Genomic DNA, 14,194 nt, shown 5'->3' with positions numbered 1-14,194 from the left:
AATCTTGCTTCAATCACATGATTAAAAATAACAAAGTAATAATCAAAAACAGAAGTCAATTCTATGAAAATTGTGAATCACTATCATACACCTATAATCAAAAGCATTCATCACAGAAAACACAAAAGAATACCTCTCCTCTAAATTCCTCCCCATAGAAAACACAATACTCAAACCTTGCAACTAAAATACGCATAGAACAATGAAAGAGAAAGGACCTCCAAAAATTATGAGGAAAAATCGAGAACTCCTCCGTTAGAGGCAACTTCCAATATAACCACTTCCTCTACTCTCTTTCCTTTCCTTCTCTTCTTCCCCCTTTTCTTTTCCCAACCATATTATCGCAGAACATCGAGGATTTATAAAGAGCAATATCATCTGAGTGGTGAGGTGCAGTTCGATATCCTTGTGGTGATCAGTGATGTGCTTGCTAGAAATGGAGAGGAAAAGGAATTTGTTAAAAATCAGAAAGTAGAAGCCATGGTGAAGAGGAAGAAGGTGACAAGTAGGTGGAGGGAGAGGAGAAACATTACGGATTCAGGAACATAGTGGGAACGTGAAAAAAAAAATACAAATAAAAAAATAATGAAAAAACTGACCATTTATTTAAAATTAATATATCGAATTATTAAAAATTGATCTTCCACAGTGAGATATTCATCTACCATCCCACACTAGAATCCGTCAAATCTTGAATACTTATTCTCATAGAACATCTTGAAATTAGAGACCGTAAAAATTATTTAACGAGTATTCCACAACAAAATATAAACACAATCCAATATTTATTCATGATCCCAACCGACTACTTATAAGAGGAGCTTTTTCCCACTCCGATTCCTTACTCAGACCTTAGTTTCTCACCTTGCCTGACTAAATTTCTAATTGATTATCTTCTCATACTATAATTTCTTGCTACTTCAACAATGTAAAACAACTGAGAGGCAATAGTAGTATAAAAAATATCTTCTCTCTTACGAGGAAAATGGAGCACATTATATAACACACTAATTCATGAAACCATATATTAAATGCACTCATGGTACATCAATATCCCTAAAAATTAATTGGTGAGGAAAAAAATACAAAATATCAAACCACAAGGGTTTTCTGCACAAACCAACCGCCTGAGGTTAGGAGGTTACACCTAAGGAGTCATCAATACTCGGAATGAGTCTTCTTCCATCCTGCGATTCTATATAAAGATGTCTTCATGAATCCCTTACAAAATGATCCCCAATTAGTAATTGAATAATCTACACTCACCCAATGGACAAGGCAGCAGTGTCCCCGGTCAGCGAAAACTCTGAAATCAGGAACCCTTGCCAAGCCACTCCCAACTTTTAAATATTGGGAAGAGGAAAACGCTGCATCTCTTCAAAATATATGGCAATGGATTGAATCGAAGCCTGTGAAACACTGTATTACTATTAATTCCCACTGTTCACCCTATCTATGAGTCCACCATTTCATCTTGCAACTCACTTGGGGCAATAAGCCCTGGAATAGAAAGCATTCTTTGTCGTTCTCTCTCTCTCTGAGCTGCAGCCTCTTCAGCATATAGATCTTTGTTATCCTGCAGTAGAGAAGCACAATTGATAAGCCTCGGATTTGTAATTACAGGTAAAAATATAATCTCAGTGTCAATACCACCACAATACATTTTTAATGAGGGTAAGTAGCAAGTCTAATTAATAATTTAAAGTGCATTAAAGCAAACCAAAAAACATCAATTTCACTAATAAGCTAGTAAAATAGCAGGTAATCAGTTCCCCGATTCTTGTAATCAGTCAACGGAAAACCCCTATTAATAGCACAATGTAAGCAGTGACACTAAATAAAGCAATACCTGAGCTGAAAATTCTTTTGACTGAATAAGAAAATCTCTTATGTGATTTTTAAACGTTGAGAGATCATTGGTGGACTCAAAGAGTCCATTAACAAATTGGGTAACCTGCAAATTTCTTGAAATTAGTATCTTGTTCAAGGAAGGGAACAAATATTATTTATGTCACTCCAATTACCTCTGATGCTGTCATGTTGGGAAATGAAGTGCTTAGAAGTTTTATGGTAAACTCACGTACAAACACTGCATTACTTGAGTATGAATATGGACTTGTAGCAACATCCCAAAGAGGCTCAGTTAGGACACCAGTTTCCAGCTGAAAAAGATCAAACTTGTTATTTTCATTATTTCTTACTAACTAGTAAAACAAAAAATAAATAAATAAAGCAGGATATTGATACCGTACCAAACAGAACAAATGCTGAAGCACCAAGACATGTAATTTGAACCCAGGCTTATGAAAAGTGTCAGTTAAGACAGCGAATATCTCTTGTTCAATTGTCAAAAAGTATGACCGATAAAACTGATTACAGAACTCTGAACCCTGTTATAAACAGACATTCAACCAAAATATTTGGAAGGTATATGCATTAGCACGGTAAGAACCAGAACAAAATTAGTCTTTGTGTGGATGGAAAAAAAAAAAAAAAGATACAGAAAGTGAAACAAGGTTTTGTAAGAAATCCTTCTAAATCAGGAAATTTACAATAAACTAAGAAAATTAAGTATGCAGAAAGAACCTAAGAAGGTTAGGGGCGAGTTGTAAACAAAATAATTTATGAAGACCACACCTGAAACTTTTTCAGCATCTCCAACAACAGGTTCAGCCCAGTTTCAGCTATATTTCTTTCTGTATGACGAAATGCCCATATGATTGAGTCCATAACAAGCTTCAATTGCTGGCATAGATCACAAATAACATGAGGCACAGACTAGAGTATTTCAAATTTTGACAACATGATCATAGTCAACAACAGATAAAACAAAAAAAAAAAAAAAACAGACATGACATTTGATTTATTGCAACCAGAACGGGGCAAAAAACACAACCTGACTTGACAAGCAGATTAATGCAGGAAAACAATGAGTAGCTATGGCACGGAGTAGAGAGAAGAACTTGAGCCGATGCTCTGGGTAGTCTTCAAAATTTTTTGTAATCATCTGTGAAACAGAATAAAAAAATACAGTTAAGAGGATACTTATCTGCAGATGTACAATAATTATTTGTCATTAGTCATTACACAGTCGTTAGAAATTACAAGTTATTTGATGCATCATTTGCAGTTCCTCTACATAATGCATATAAAACCAACCACCACCAGGGGCTCAATCACAGATAATAATAAACTAGTACATTCCCATCACAGCTGAATATCCTACATGGTTACCTCAAGTGTGCACTGAAAAACAGCTTCAAATATGCGAGGTACATCTTCTATCATTGCAGCTTTATACCTGGATGAGATAGAGATGAATGAGATATACTGTTTTTTTCATACATGAATGAGACATTCTGTTCATAATTAAAATAGCAATGAAATCACCACTCTACAGTATACCCTCAGGATGTAACCCAACATATACATACAGAAATTGGATTATAAATCATCGTAGACCAATCAATATAAATAAAGGAAACAAAAAGAAAAAGACAGAAGCATACTTGTTCACAATTGTGGCAAAAAGTGACAAAACCTCCGATTCCCTTGCATCAGGAACATTCCTGGCATAATCTCCAAGAACAGGATCCATCATTGGTGGCACAAATTGTTTTCCAATTTGGGGTTGGTCTTCAGCCTTATCCAAGAATGTCTCGATCAGCTTAAGTGTCTCCCTCTTAACCGAACTGCATCAAATAATACACATGAAAGTAGAGTGGATAAAAATTTCATAGTACAAAACCAATATATCTTTGATTAATCTTACCGTAGAAGTTTCACATAGGATGTTCTAGATGCAAAAGGCCCCCCATCTGTAATACTTTTTGAAATAAGTTCACTGTACATTCTGTTGCAGAAAAAAAAAACTGTATTCAGCAGAAAGGAGAAGATGATTTATGATTTAGTAAATAATTAAATCAAACTATTTATTGCTGGGTAAATTTGTTATCAGTATCAAAGAATATAAAAAAATATTGAGTTAACAGAACATACCTGTACACATTTAACATGTCCAAAAAGATCAATGAGATTTGGGGCAAGAAATATGTCCCTAAAGAAGATGCAACACTTGTGTTTGTCTACAATTGAGAGGGATTCAGATCACTACCTTAACAAGTAACAATATAACCAAAAATAATGGGACCCAGGATTGATAACAAATTTACAAGCATAACAATTACCCATCAAAACTAAGCCAAAGCCTAAAAAGGAAACCTTCTGCTAAAGTCAGTCGCAGTTTTGGAACCAGATTCAAATGATTATTGTTAAAAACTTCCAATGAAAAACAAAGGAAGAAAAGAAATAAAACATTTACGTTTTGCTAATTACTACATAAGGAAAATTATTCCATTCAAAAGCCCTGTACAACAGAGTCAAGGAGAAAAACTGGTCTTTTACTGAGCAAACATCAACATGTCATAATACACTAAATAAACTTTGTATATTCAAATTGCTTAATAACACGGAGAGAGTAAAATATTAAAGAATATACAGATGAGTTACACAAAAAATATAAATGATTTCAAAGTTATACCTGCAATATATTAAGCACTGTCCGGATTACATCCTGATCCTTTAAAAAATCAACATTTTGATGTGCCTGCCCTATAATTTCCATCCATTTCTGAAGAAAAAGGGAGAATCACAGGCATTTTAATAGTTGTTTCAAGAAAAAAAAATTCAGACTCATGCACATAGCATGAGTGAGATTTAGCAAACAATATAGCTTCTCAAGCAAAGGACCTGATTTGGGAGCTCCATCAACCGCTGAAGAAATTCATCTCTCTTCTGTGCGTCAGACTCTGCCTGAATCATATGACCAACCTACAATACAGGAATATAATTTAAATGTGCAATCACAAGTATAGAAATTACAACCAATGAACTTGAGATCCAAGATATCTCAAAGCATACAGATTCATAGAAGGAATGTATCTGATGGGGTTCAAGATCTGCAATGGTTATGGGAAGGCCTGTCAAAAGCTCAGACACAAATGGCTCATTTTCCCCAACCTGAAATGACATCATTGCGACTGTGAGTGATTATCTCACGTACTGAACATGTACATAAGATTTGTAAGATACAATAGTCACTTTTTTAAGGAATCAGGCAGATGGAAATGGGAGGAATTTGTAGACCATTACCTGTGTGATCACAAATTTACGCTTGCACTTCTGGACTATTTTCAAAAATGTGTCACAGGCCATATCCTGAAACACAAGAAACATGATTAATATTTTCATGTTAATGCATTTCCAACAGAAAATATATAAACACAAAATTATGGAAAGATTTAGCAATTGCAGGCACACAAAAAAAAAAAACACAAGTACTACAAGAAAATATATTGAAACATTAATTATCATGCAATTATACTATTTAAACACCAAATATATTAACATGAAAAAAGAAAATAAAATCAACGCCAAAAAGATATATTGAAACAAAATAATTGCATGATAATTAATGTTTATATAGGTTACAGTACAATGTAATGAAGAATCTTGTCAAAATTACTATAGTTAAACAAAAATTAGTTAGGAGTCCAAAGGAATGAGAAATCAAAGTTCAGGAGGAGCTACAGGACATTAGAAACACTTGTAAATTGATAAAATTAGGACTAGGAAAAATTGGAAGTAGTAAACTAATACCAAAATTATGAATATTTAAAAAAAATAAAGGACTATAGAGTACTCCATGTAATGATTTGAGATAAATGCTGCTCTAAATAAAAAATAAATCAGAGACTGGCATTATATTAACACAACAGTTAGTCAGTAAGCTTCAAAGGAGAAAAAATTACCTGAACTCCAGGATGAGTCTCATGCATAAACTCAAACAATTTGTTCACAACAGTTTTAAGGAACTTCCAATGAGCTCTTAAAAACCGTGGATATTGCCCAACAACATACCTGCCAACGAAAACATATATTAAAGAAAAGTATTTAACAAGAAAATCACAGGCAAAACAACACATGTAAATAATTCTTACATGATATTGCTTGCAATAACAGCTTTGTTATCTTTTCCCTTTGTGATTTCACATAGGTTTAATAAATCACGAATCACCATAACCAAAAATCTGTTTTCCTGTAAGAAATTCAAGATAAATAAACTAATAAAAGAATGCTATAAAAGAAATACAGAAATTTATAACAAATTGAATCAGTCTAGAATGAATGTTATACATGCATCACTCCTGTATAAGACAAAATAAAACTATATATGTATATGTGTGTGTGTATATATATATATATATATATATATATTATGGCCATTTATAAAGAGAGACAGACAGACCACCCCTGCTCTACCAATGTGCAAAGACGGAGATTATCAAGTTATGAATAATTAAGACACAGCTAGAAATCAAACTTGATACATGATAACAATTAAAATACTTAAATGATATTCAAAGTTCTTCTCAATCCCTTTGAGAAAAACAAACAGCCAATATCTCAATATATTAAGATAATTCCTCTTATTTAAATTGATCAATGCATATTGGAATATAATATCAATTATACTAGAGCATAAGTTCCCAGTACCTGTTCTTCCATCATGGAACCAGAGATTGAACCTATTGCCCAACATAGTGTATTCAAATTGTTCCATGTCCAGTCCTCACCACTAAGCTGTTTACTTAATTTCCTCAGCATCTGGACATTACACAACAGAAGGCCATTGAATAAAGGTGCCAGTATATATTAGCGTAAACATACAACACATGTATAATGTAGCCTTTACATCATATCACTCTAATCCAAAATAAAAAAGCCATACAATGTTACATCTATAGGCTATTCAATTTTTTAAGCCATTAATGTATTTTAAGAAAATTGAAATCCTGGTTATACCATACAATAAAAGTTCTCACATTTGAAACAATGAGTTTGCCTACGATGACAATTAAAACAGATAAAAGGTAACCAAACAATAATATGATTGTACTTCTGAGCAAATCAACAAAAGGACTTCATATCCACATACCTGCTTTTCAGTATCATCATGGTCAAGATGTGACAAGTAAATAAGAGTCTCCCTCATAATCTGTATAATTGAACAATGACAAGTGTAAGTGACAGAAATTGGATTACACTCTAATTTGATATTAATTTAGATGTTAGTTCTCATTTGATATTTAACGATTTTTATTTTGGTATGTGTAGCATAACTAGTTTGCCTTATCTTCAACATATGTTTAGATTTGACCATAGAATCACAATATTTCAGAATATCTGAGTTGAATCAGGGGAATATTCTGCACCAGGAGCAGTAGCCTAGCATTTTTAACCCTTATTAAATATCAAGAGCAATATTGTATACAAGCAAACTATCAACACAATATTCAGAGGACAACAACAGAAAGAATTTTTTCCTATTTTAGATAAATGAATATTTCGCACTGAATTCTAGCAGAACTAAGATGTCAGCTTATAACCTTATATTGAACAAGAACATCATTGTCCTTCAAGGTTTCGCGAACAATGTTTCCATTTTCATCTTCAACAATTAGAACCTCTTCAGGCTTAGCCATGCGACAGATCATAAGCATTCTCAACTTGGACATGGGACCAGCATAAAGCTGCCGGCGCTGAAGAAGCTGAGAACCATGCCCATCAACCATTCCAGGGAGCATTGCTGGTACCTGCATATTCCATTCATAAAATATCAGTAAAACCATAGTATATTGCCACCATATTTTGAAAGAAGATATTAATAAATTAGAAAGTAGAAACACACAAAAGACGTTGAGATAATAAAAAAAAAACATGAATGAAGTACACCAAACTATTTTTCCATACACATCTTATATTTGAAAAGGATCTATCTCAAAATATGAAGATTTGTCGTGGGCACACTATCAAACAAGTCAAAATGTTCAAATCTACAGAAAACCAAAAAAAAAGTGAGTACAAAAATGTAAAAACTGCATGTAGGACAGTTATCACATCCACACCTAAGCACCTTATTTATTTTAGTCATCTAATTCAGTACATTACTTTAACATCATGTATCTTTTCTTAATCTGGTAATCGTATGGTCCTGTTTGGATAAACTTTTCCATAAGCACTCATAAGAGAATGAAAAATTAAATATGCTTCCCAAAAATGAAAACTAACTTATGCATAAGCTAATTTGTAGAAGTCATCTCAATAAATTCTCTAAAATATGTTTTTTAACTTGTACATAATCTAATTTTAGTTTATGGAAAAGTTTATTTCAGTTTTCCTTCTTACTTTTTCTTAGAAATGCTTATGAAAAAATTTATCTAAACAGATCCTATGCTAATAAATTAAAACTTGTGATCAATGAGGACAAAATCAACAGTATAGAAAACTGAAATAATTTTATTAACACACATTTTCAATAAAAATATTACAATACCAAGTCATATTTCATTAGGTAAGTGTTTTAGTGAGGGAAAATATCATTTTTAATCACTGATTTCAACAATCAACATGGCAGCATTTGGGAGAGATTACCTGAAGTCCCATCATGGTTGCAGCAGCTGCAGGATTGTCCAAACTACGGTGTGGTTCAAACAACTCTGATACCAAGGAATTCCAGTAGTCCAAACAGACCTATAACAAAATTTTAACAAATCAAGTACAACATGAACTTAGGCTTTCAGAACAGGCAGTAGTGGCACACAAACTTATGCAGCTTGCAGATGCAGACTAAATATCTGCATACCTTAAAAACCTCAGTATCATCTACGTACGAAATGTTGATAAGGTATTCAAGTCCAATTAGCAAAGAAGCTATATTCTCTTGAGTGGATTCCAAGATGCGAATGTGAACCTGCATAAACAGAAAGGCACCAAAACACTTTTAATAGAGAGTACAACATCCAACAAGCAACCCAAAATGGTATGTCACAGAAAAGGAAGGGGAGTTGTAGTGAACAAGAATATGCCAGACTGAGGAAGGTCGCATTCTTTCACAATAATAGTATGATATGAATTGAATAGTCAACAATGATCTCAAAGACACCAGTCTCAGCAAGGTCAGATTTCTTTCAGTGTTAAATCATGCTGTTTTATGATCATATATTCAAATAACCCTATGAATAGACAAGCAGGAAAAAAAAAAGAGTAAAACTTGCCTTGTAAAATGAAGTGAAGAACAGTGCCAGATTTTGAATAAATGCCTACACAGACAGAAAAAAGGGTCAGTCAAATAATTTGCAATTAATCAGGCAAATTAGGCATGTAGGTTCCACAAAGACTCACTTGTTCCTCACTTGAACCCTGAGCATATGCCTCAGGTATATTTGTAGTTGGTGGGAGTATGCCCTAGATGAAACACAACATCCCATAGTCAATAAAAGAAATTATATTATATACTCAGTAGAGTTAAATGAATAAGAATACAGGTATATTTTAGGGAAAAAAAAAGAGATCAATCCAAATAAACCTGCAACTGGGCCATGAATATGTTATACATCTTCACATACTGCACATCATAATAATTCCCAAATTGAAGAGCTGCCACCTGCAAACATAAAAAACAAAAAATAAAAAAAGTGTTATATTGATGATGAAAATTTTAGGTAAAAGCATTAGCACTAAGGAAGAAATATACCTCAGTTAAACATTGCAATGTTAGGTTCCGATAAGCTGGAACTGGGAAAAATTTTAGGAGAGTCTCAAGCTGGAGGTACACAAAAAACATTTCAGATCTGAATTCCTCCAAAACAAGTTCTTTTTAAGCTGAAAATTGCACCTACCAATGGCGATTCAAATATATAACCCAAGGGAATCCATGATAAGAAGGCATGTAATGTAGATAAAGTTGCACGAATGAGTTCAGCCCTTTGGGACGCAGATAAAACATATAAGCATAACTCATGTATGAGTTGAAATTCACTGCAAAAAAAAAAAAGTTAAAATCTTAGTGATAAATAGACACTTTTCATATAAATTCAATTAGAAAAAACACATCCAATCACTTAATATGTGACTTATGGTGATGGGAAGCAAGCAGAGATATCTAAGTAACATGTAAAAATGTCAAGCAAGTGCTTATAGTAACCTAAGCAATACTTATGTTAGCTTAAAAAGGAAAAACAATATGGTAAATTTACAACAAAGGAAGTTCAGGTGAAAATAATTCCAATTTAGAAACAAATTGGTAAATTTGCCAACATGTGGTTATTAATCAGTTGAATAGTAAACAATTCTTAAACCAGAAAATGTTTGTATCAAGAATTCCCTTTTTGTAATGTTCAAAAAATCATTTTGGCTCCAAAATAGACAAGCCATTACCAATAAAAATAACAAAGTATTTTATGACAATCAACCCAATCTAACCTTCCATCTGATAAGTGCAGTTAACAATTAACAACCAACTAAGCCTTTACGAAAGTGAATCAAGAATTATATAGCATCACAGTTAAAAAAGAAATTTAATGGCAACCTTACAAATTGGTTACTGTAAAACAAGTAATTAAAACTTGAAACCTCTCAGACACCCAACATAAGAAAAAAGAAATGCCAAGCACGAAAAGATATATAGTGTGGGGCTACCAATAATTACCTGTTCAATGACTGTTTAAGCTCTTTAATCTTCTGCTGAGTCATCTCTCCCCTTGAAAAATCAAAAACCTCTTCACTCAAGAGCTGCAGACATTTATTTAGGTTAGCAACTGACATAAGAAACAAAATCTAAGGTAAAGTAGGATAAACTTACTTTCAATATAGCCATACAATTCTCACAAATTGTTTCACTAGTCTTAGCTGCTGAGACTAGGTCAGGAATAAAGCTTCGCCACCTTGCTGGCCACTCATGCTTCAAAATCTGCATGAGGTGCACCCACCATTATATAGAGCTTTAAGAGGAGTGCAAATTCACGATAAATACCAAAAAAATAAAAATTAAAAAATTAAAAAAAACTCCGAAAGTAATGCAACAATTGTACAGTGCAAATATATCTGAATCCAGATTTATAAAGGAGTAAAAATACACGATCTCAACCAAATTCTAAGAAAACAGCATAAAAGATCTTTTTCATCTTGAATCCTAATATAAATTAAGCTTTCCCGAACACAAATCCAGTATGTACATATGTATGAGTAGTAAAAAAGGGAAGAAAAAAAAGTTGCTACAAGATTGAATTCGTGAATGGAAAAGGAAACGATGAGCCATATGCACCAAATTACATATTTTGATTTTTGAGAATAAAAAGAATAACTCAGCTCAGTTTATAAATGTTAGGTACCCTGAAAAGATCCAGAGAAGAAACAAAGACATAACATCCCTAACTAGCTTGAAGTTATTTATGGAAAATGATGGGATAAAACATATGCAATGAACGAAGGTTCCAAGACTAATCAACAATAAGTCAAGCAAAGTTAAGGAACTCCATTTTTACCTGAACTAATATAATATTGAGTTTGTTGACATACAGCCTTTCTGCTCGAAATGAAGCCTCATTGCTAGAAAGCTATGCAAGAAAAGCCAATAATGAGATTGATGAGGCAGAGACTTAGTACTCACAAAAGGAAAGTTAAACTGAAAAGGTCAAATTTATGCTTTCATAAAATGTGGTTCCTACCTGTACTATAACGTCAGAGATGAAATTTTTCATTCCATCTCGCTGCTCAACAGGCAATGCATTCCATCTATACTTAATTACACCTTCTAGAACCTGAATGTACAAGATTGAAAGAATGTATATAAACTAATAAAGGTATCTAAAATAACATGAGAAATGGAAAACATGTTTCAAGCCTAAAAGTTTTGCTTCCCAAGTCATTGCTCAGATAGTAATTGAAGCATTGATTTAATATAAACAATCCATATAACACATGTATTAAACCCTAAACAAAAAAAAGCAAATAAATCAATGGCCCTCTCCAACAACGTAACATAAAAATATTATGTTTGCCATAAACCTCTTGGCAACTATAGGATGCAGATTAGGAACTCAGAAAATATACGCTATACACTCAAGAAGACCACTTCCAATACAGCAATCTTGCCTACATGTATTCAAATCAATCCTAATTAAAAGCAAAGCACCTTAATTAAAGTTCTTGAGTAAGCATGCTTCTGAATATGATGCCCAACTAATATATGATCAACCTAGCACATATGGATCCCCACCACAAATTTTGTTCGCTAGAATCAACCCCAATAAAAAGGTTCTAAAGTCTAAACATAATTATTATAGCATTATAATGAAACACACATCCTTTGTTTGAGCTGTAGGCTAGCGGAAACCAGTAGTATACACCAGAAAATAGTTATGGCATTTTATGGCTGAAATATGAAACTCGCATCTTCGTTGCAGATCACAAAATTCATAATCCAAAATTTCTTAATAAAATAACTGTTCATCCTGCATTTGAACAGAACATTAAATGAACAACCAACCTGTAAGGCAAAGAACTTGGTATTGAGATTTTGAGTCTTCTGCAAAATATGCATGACTTGAAGCCACATATCGGGATTATTTTGTAAGTCACGCAGAATCTGATCCGCAGCATTTCTCTGCACCATCATAGTGTCCAAAATTAGCCACAAAATAGCCTTACATAGTACATTCTCGAAAATGAAACAAGTTGACGTTCCAGTATTACTAATTAATCACACTAGAATAACAACGGAACCAAATAGATTTAAAATAATTGATATCTCCGCAAGAGGAGAATTCGTGTAGAAAGTCGCGACAGACTTGCAGTATTACCAAACCGAAAACGCTAAATTAAATTAAGCGATTAAACCCTAAGTCTAAGTGCGCAGTGTTTGGAAGAACCAAAAAGAGAGAGAGACAGAGTGAGTGACCTCTTCCTTAGATCCGGTGCCATAGAAGGCGGCGACAGTGGCGTCGAGCAAGGGGACGTCAATCGGTTGGCTCAAATCTCGGAGCTTCTCGGCGGCCATGGAATGAGAGTGGTAAAACCCTAGAGTGAGTAGTGTACGGCCAGGAGCAACAAAAACCCTAGACTGCGTGAGAGAAAGATTTGAGGGAGAAAGAAGGCCTTAAGACTTTTAATTTTATTAGTAAAAATATTAAAATAAATGGATATATATAGAGAGAGGGAGATGAAAAAGACAGCTTGAATTTGAAGCAGAGTTTGAAAGAAAGGAAGCGAGGCGCACGTAAGGCAAGGGTGTGGCGATTTGATTTTCATGCTAAGATACGCTCTATTCCTATATGCACTTTGCTCTATCACTTTTAAATAATGAAACGTCCCAAATTTGTTATTATTGTTGGGGGATTATTGTACACTAGCTAGTTTAAATATCAAATTAATAAAAATAAATTATTAATCCTGCAGCATAACTTCAACTGATTTTTATTATTTGAGAGAATTAATACTATTATATTCTACAAATTAGCATATATGATAAGTATTTTTAATTTTAATTAATTGATCGTGTATAAAATTATTAAATTAATAATATATAATTATTAAATAGTTTTGATTGTTTAAATGTTGATTTTAACATTAGAATTTAATGATTACATAATAATATTGTAAAATATTTTTATATTGTCAATCAACTTTTAAATATTTATTTCAAAAGTCAGGAAATTTAACTATTTTATATCATGTGTATGATTTATTTTCTCTTTATATTTATTTATTTATTTAAAGTTTTTATTTTTGTTGGTGTCAAATTTTTTTTTACCTTTATATGCATAAATTAGAATAGTTATCTTAAATAAAAAATTTAACAAAAATATTTTTAAGAGTTATAATACTTTTCAACAATATTTCAACTTCCAAGCATGAGTTATGGTTTGGAATTTGGATTCTTTCTTGCAATTTTCTCTCTTCAGCCTCTCTCATGCAATATTAATAGCTATTAGATATATTTAATGATTCAAGTTTAATCATTTAAGAAGTTATATTTATTATAAGATTAAATTTGGGTCATTAGATATATCTAATGGCTATTAATGTTGCAGGAGAGAGGCTGGAGAGAAAAAATTGCAGGAAAGGATCCAAATTCTATGGTTTAGTATCTACATGTGCTCAAGTATCATTTAAAGGGACATAATGTAAGTGAGATTAAGATATTAAGCACATATAAAAAAGATCGGTCTATATCCTTGTTCTTTTGAAGTTTCAATACCTTATATCCAACCAACAACAACTATAGGCAGTTTTAATCTAATTTTAATCTTATTCTTGGATTATTTACTTTAATGTATTTGATGTCATTGTTAAT

At 32.7% G+C, this 14,194-nt stretch overlaps 1 protein-coding gene across 1 annotated transcript; it reads right to left on the bottom strand.

Moving 5' to 3' along the window:
* Nucleotides 1-951: 951 nt before the first annotated feature.
* Nucleotides 952-13,136, bottom strand: LOC109798780 (protein EXPORTIN 1A). The gene is made up of 32 exons (XM_083062822.1): nt 12,800-13,136; nt 12,389-12,505; nt 11,568-11,660; nt 11,385-11,456; nt 10,703-10,810; nt 10,550-10,632; nt 9,741-9,879; nt 9,596-9,664; nt 9,428-9,505; nt 9,244-9,306; nt 9,117-9,161; nt 8,705-8,812; nt 8,494-8,592; nt 7,449-7,655; nt 6,998-7,057; nt 6,556-6,666; nt 6,000-6,097; nt 5,811-5,919; nt 5,152-5,217; nt 4,921-5,019; nt 4,750-4,830; nt 4,541-4,630; nt 4,000-4,085; nt 3,773-3,853; nt 3,510-3,692; nt 3,235-3,301; nt 2,897-3,007; nt 2,638-2,745; nt 2,253-2,390; nt 2,025-2,162; nt 1,850-1,954; nt 952-1,576 (listed from the first exon to the last, which is right to left on the bottom strand). Exons 1-32 carry the CDS (start codon nt 12,896-12,898, stop codon nt 1,454-1,456), a joined length of 3,234 nt encoding a protein of 1,077 aa, XP_082918948.1. The 5' UTR covers nt 12,899-13,136; the 3' UTR covers nt 952-1,453.
* Between the last annotated feature and the right edge of the window lie 1,058 nt (nt 13,137-14,194).

Source organism: Cajanus cajan, chromosome 8 (assembly GCF_000230855.2).
Source record: "Cajanus cajan strain Asha chromosome 8, NIPB_CcT2T_4, whole genome shotgun sequence".
NCBI lineage: Eukaryota > Viridiplantae > Streptophyta > Magnoliopsida > Fabales > Fabaceae > Cajanus > Cajanus cajan.
This window is presented reverse-complemented; position numbering and strand designations above follow the sequence as displayed.

Coding starts and splice junctions, on each gene's coding strand:
- LOC109798780 (XM_083062822.1), bottom strand. CDS start 12,898: ATGGCCGCCGAGAAGCTCCGAGATTTGAGCCAACCGATTGACGTCCCC. Junction 5,218..5,810: donor AGACTCATCCTGGAGTTCAG/GTAATTTTTTCT, acceptor CTTGTGTTTCAG/GATATGGCCTGTGACACATT. Junction 4,631..4,749: donor TGATGGAGCTCCCAAATCAG/GTCCTTTGCTTG, acceptor CTTTTTCTTCAG/AAATGGATGGAAATTATAGG.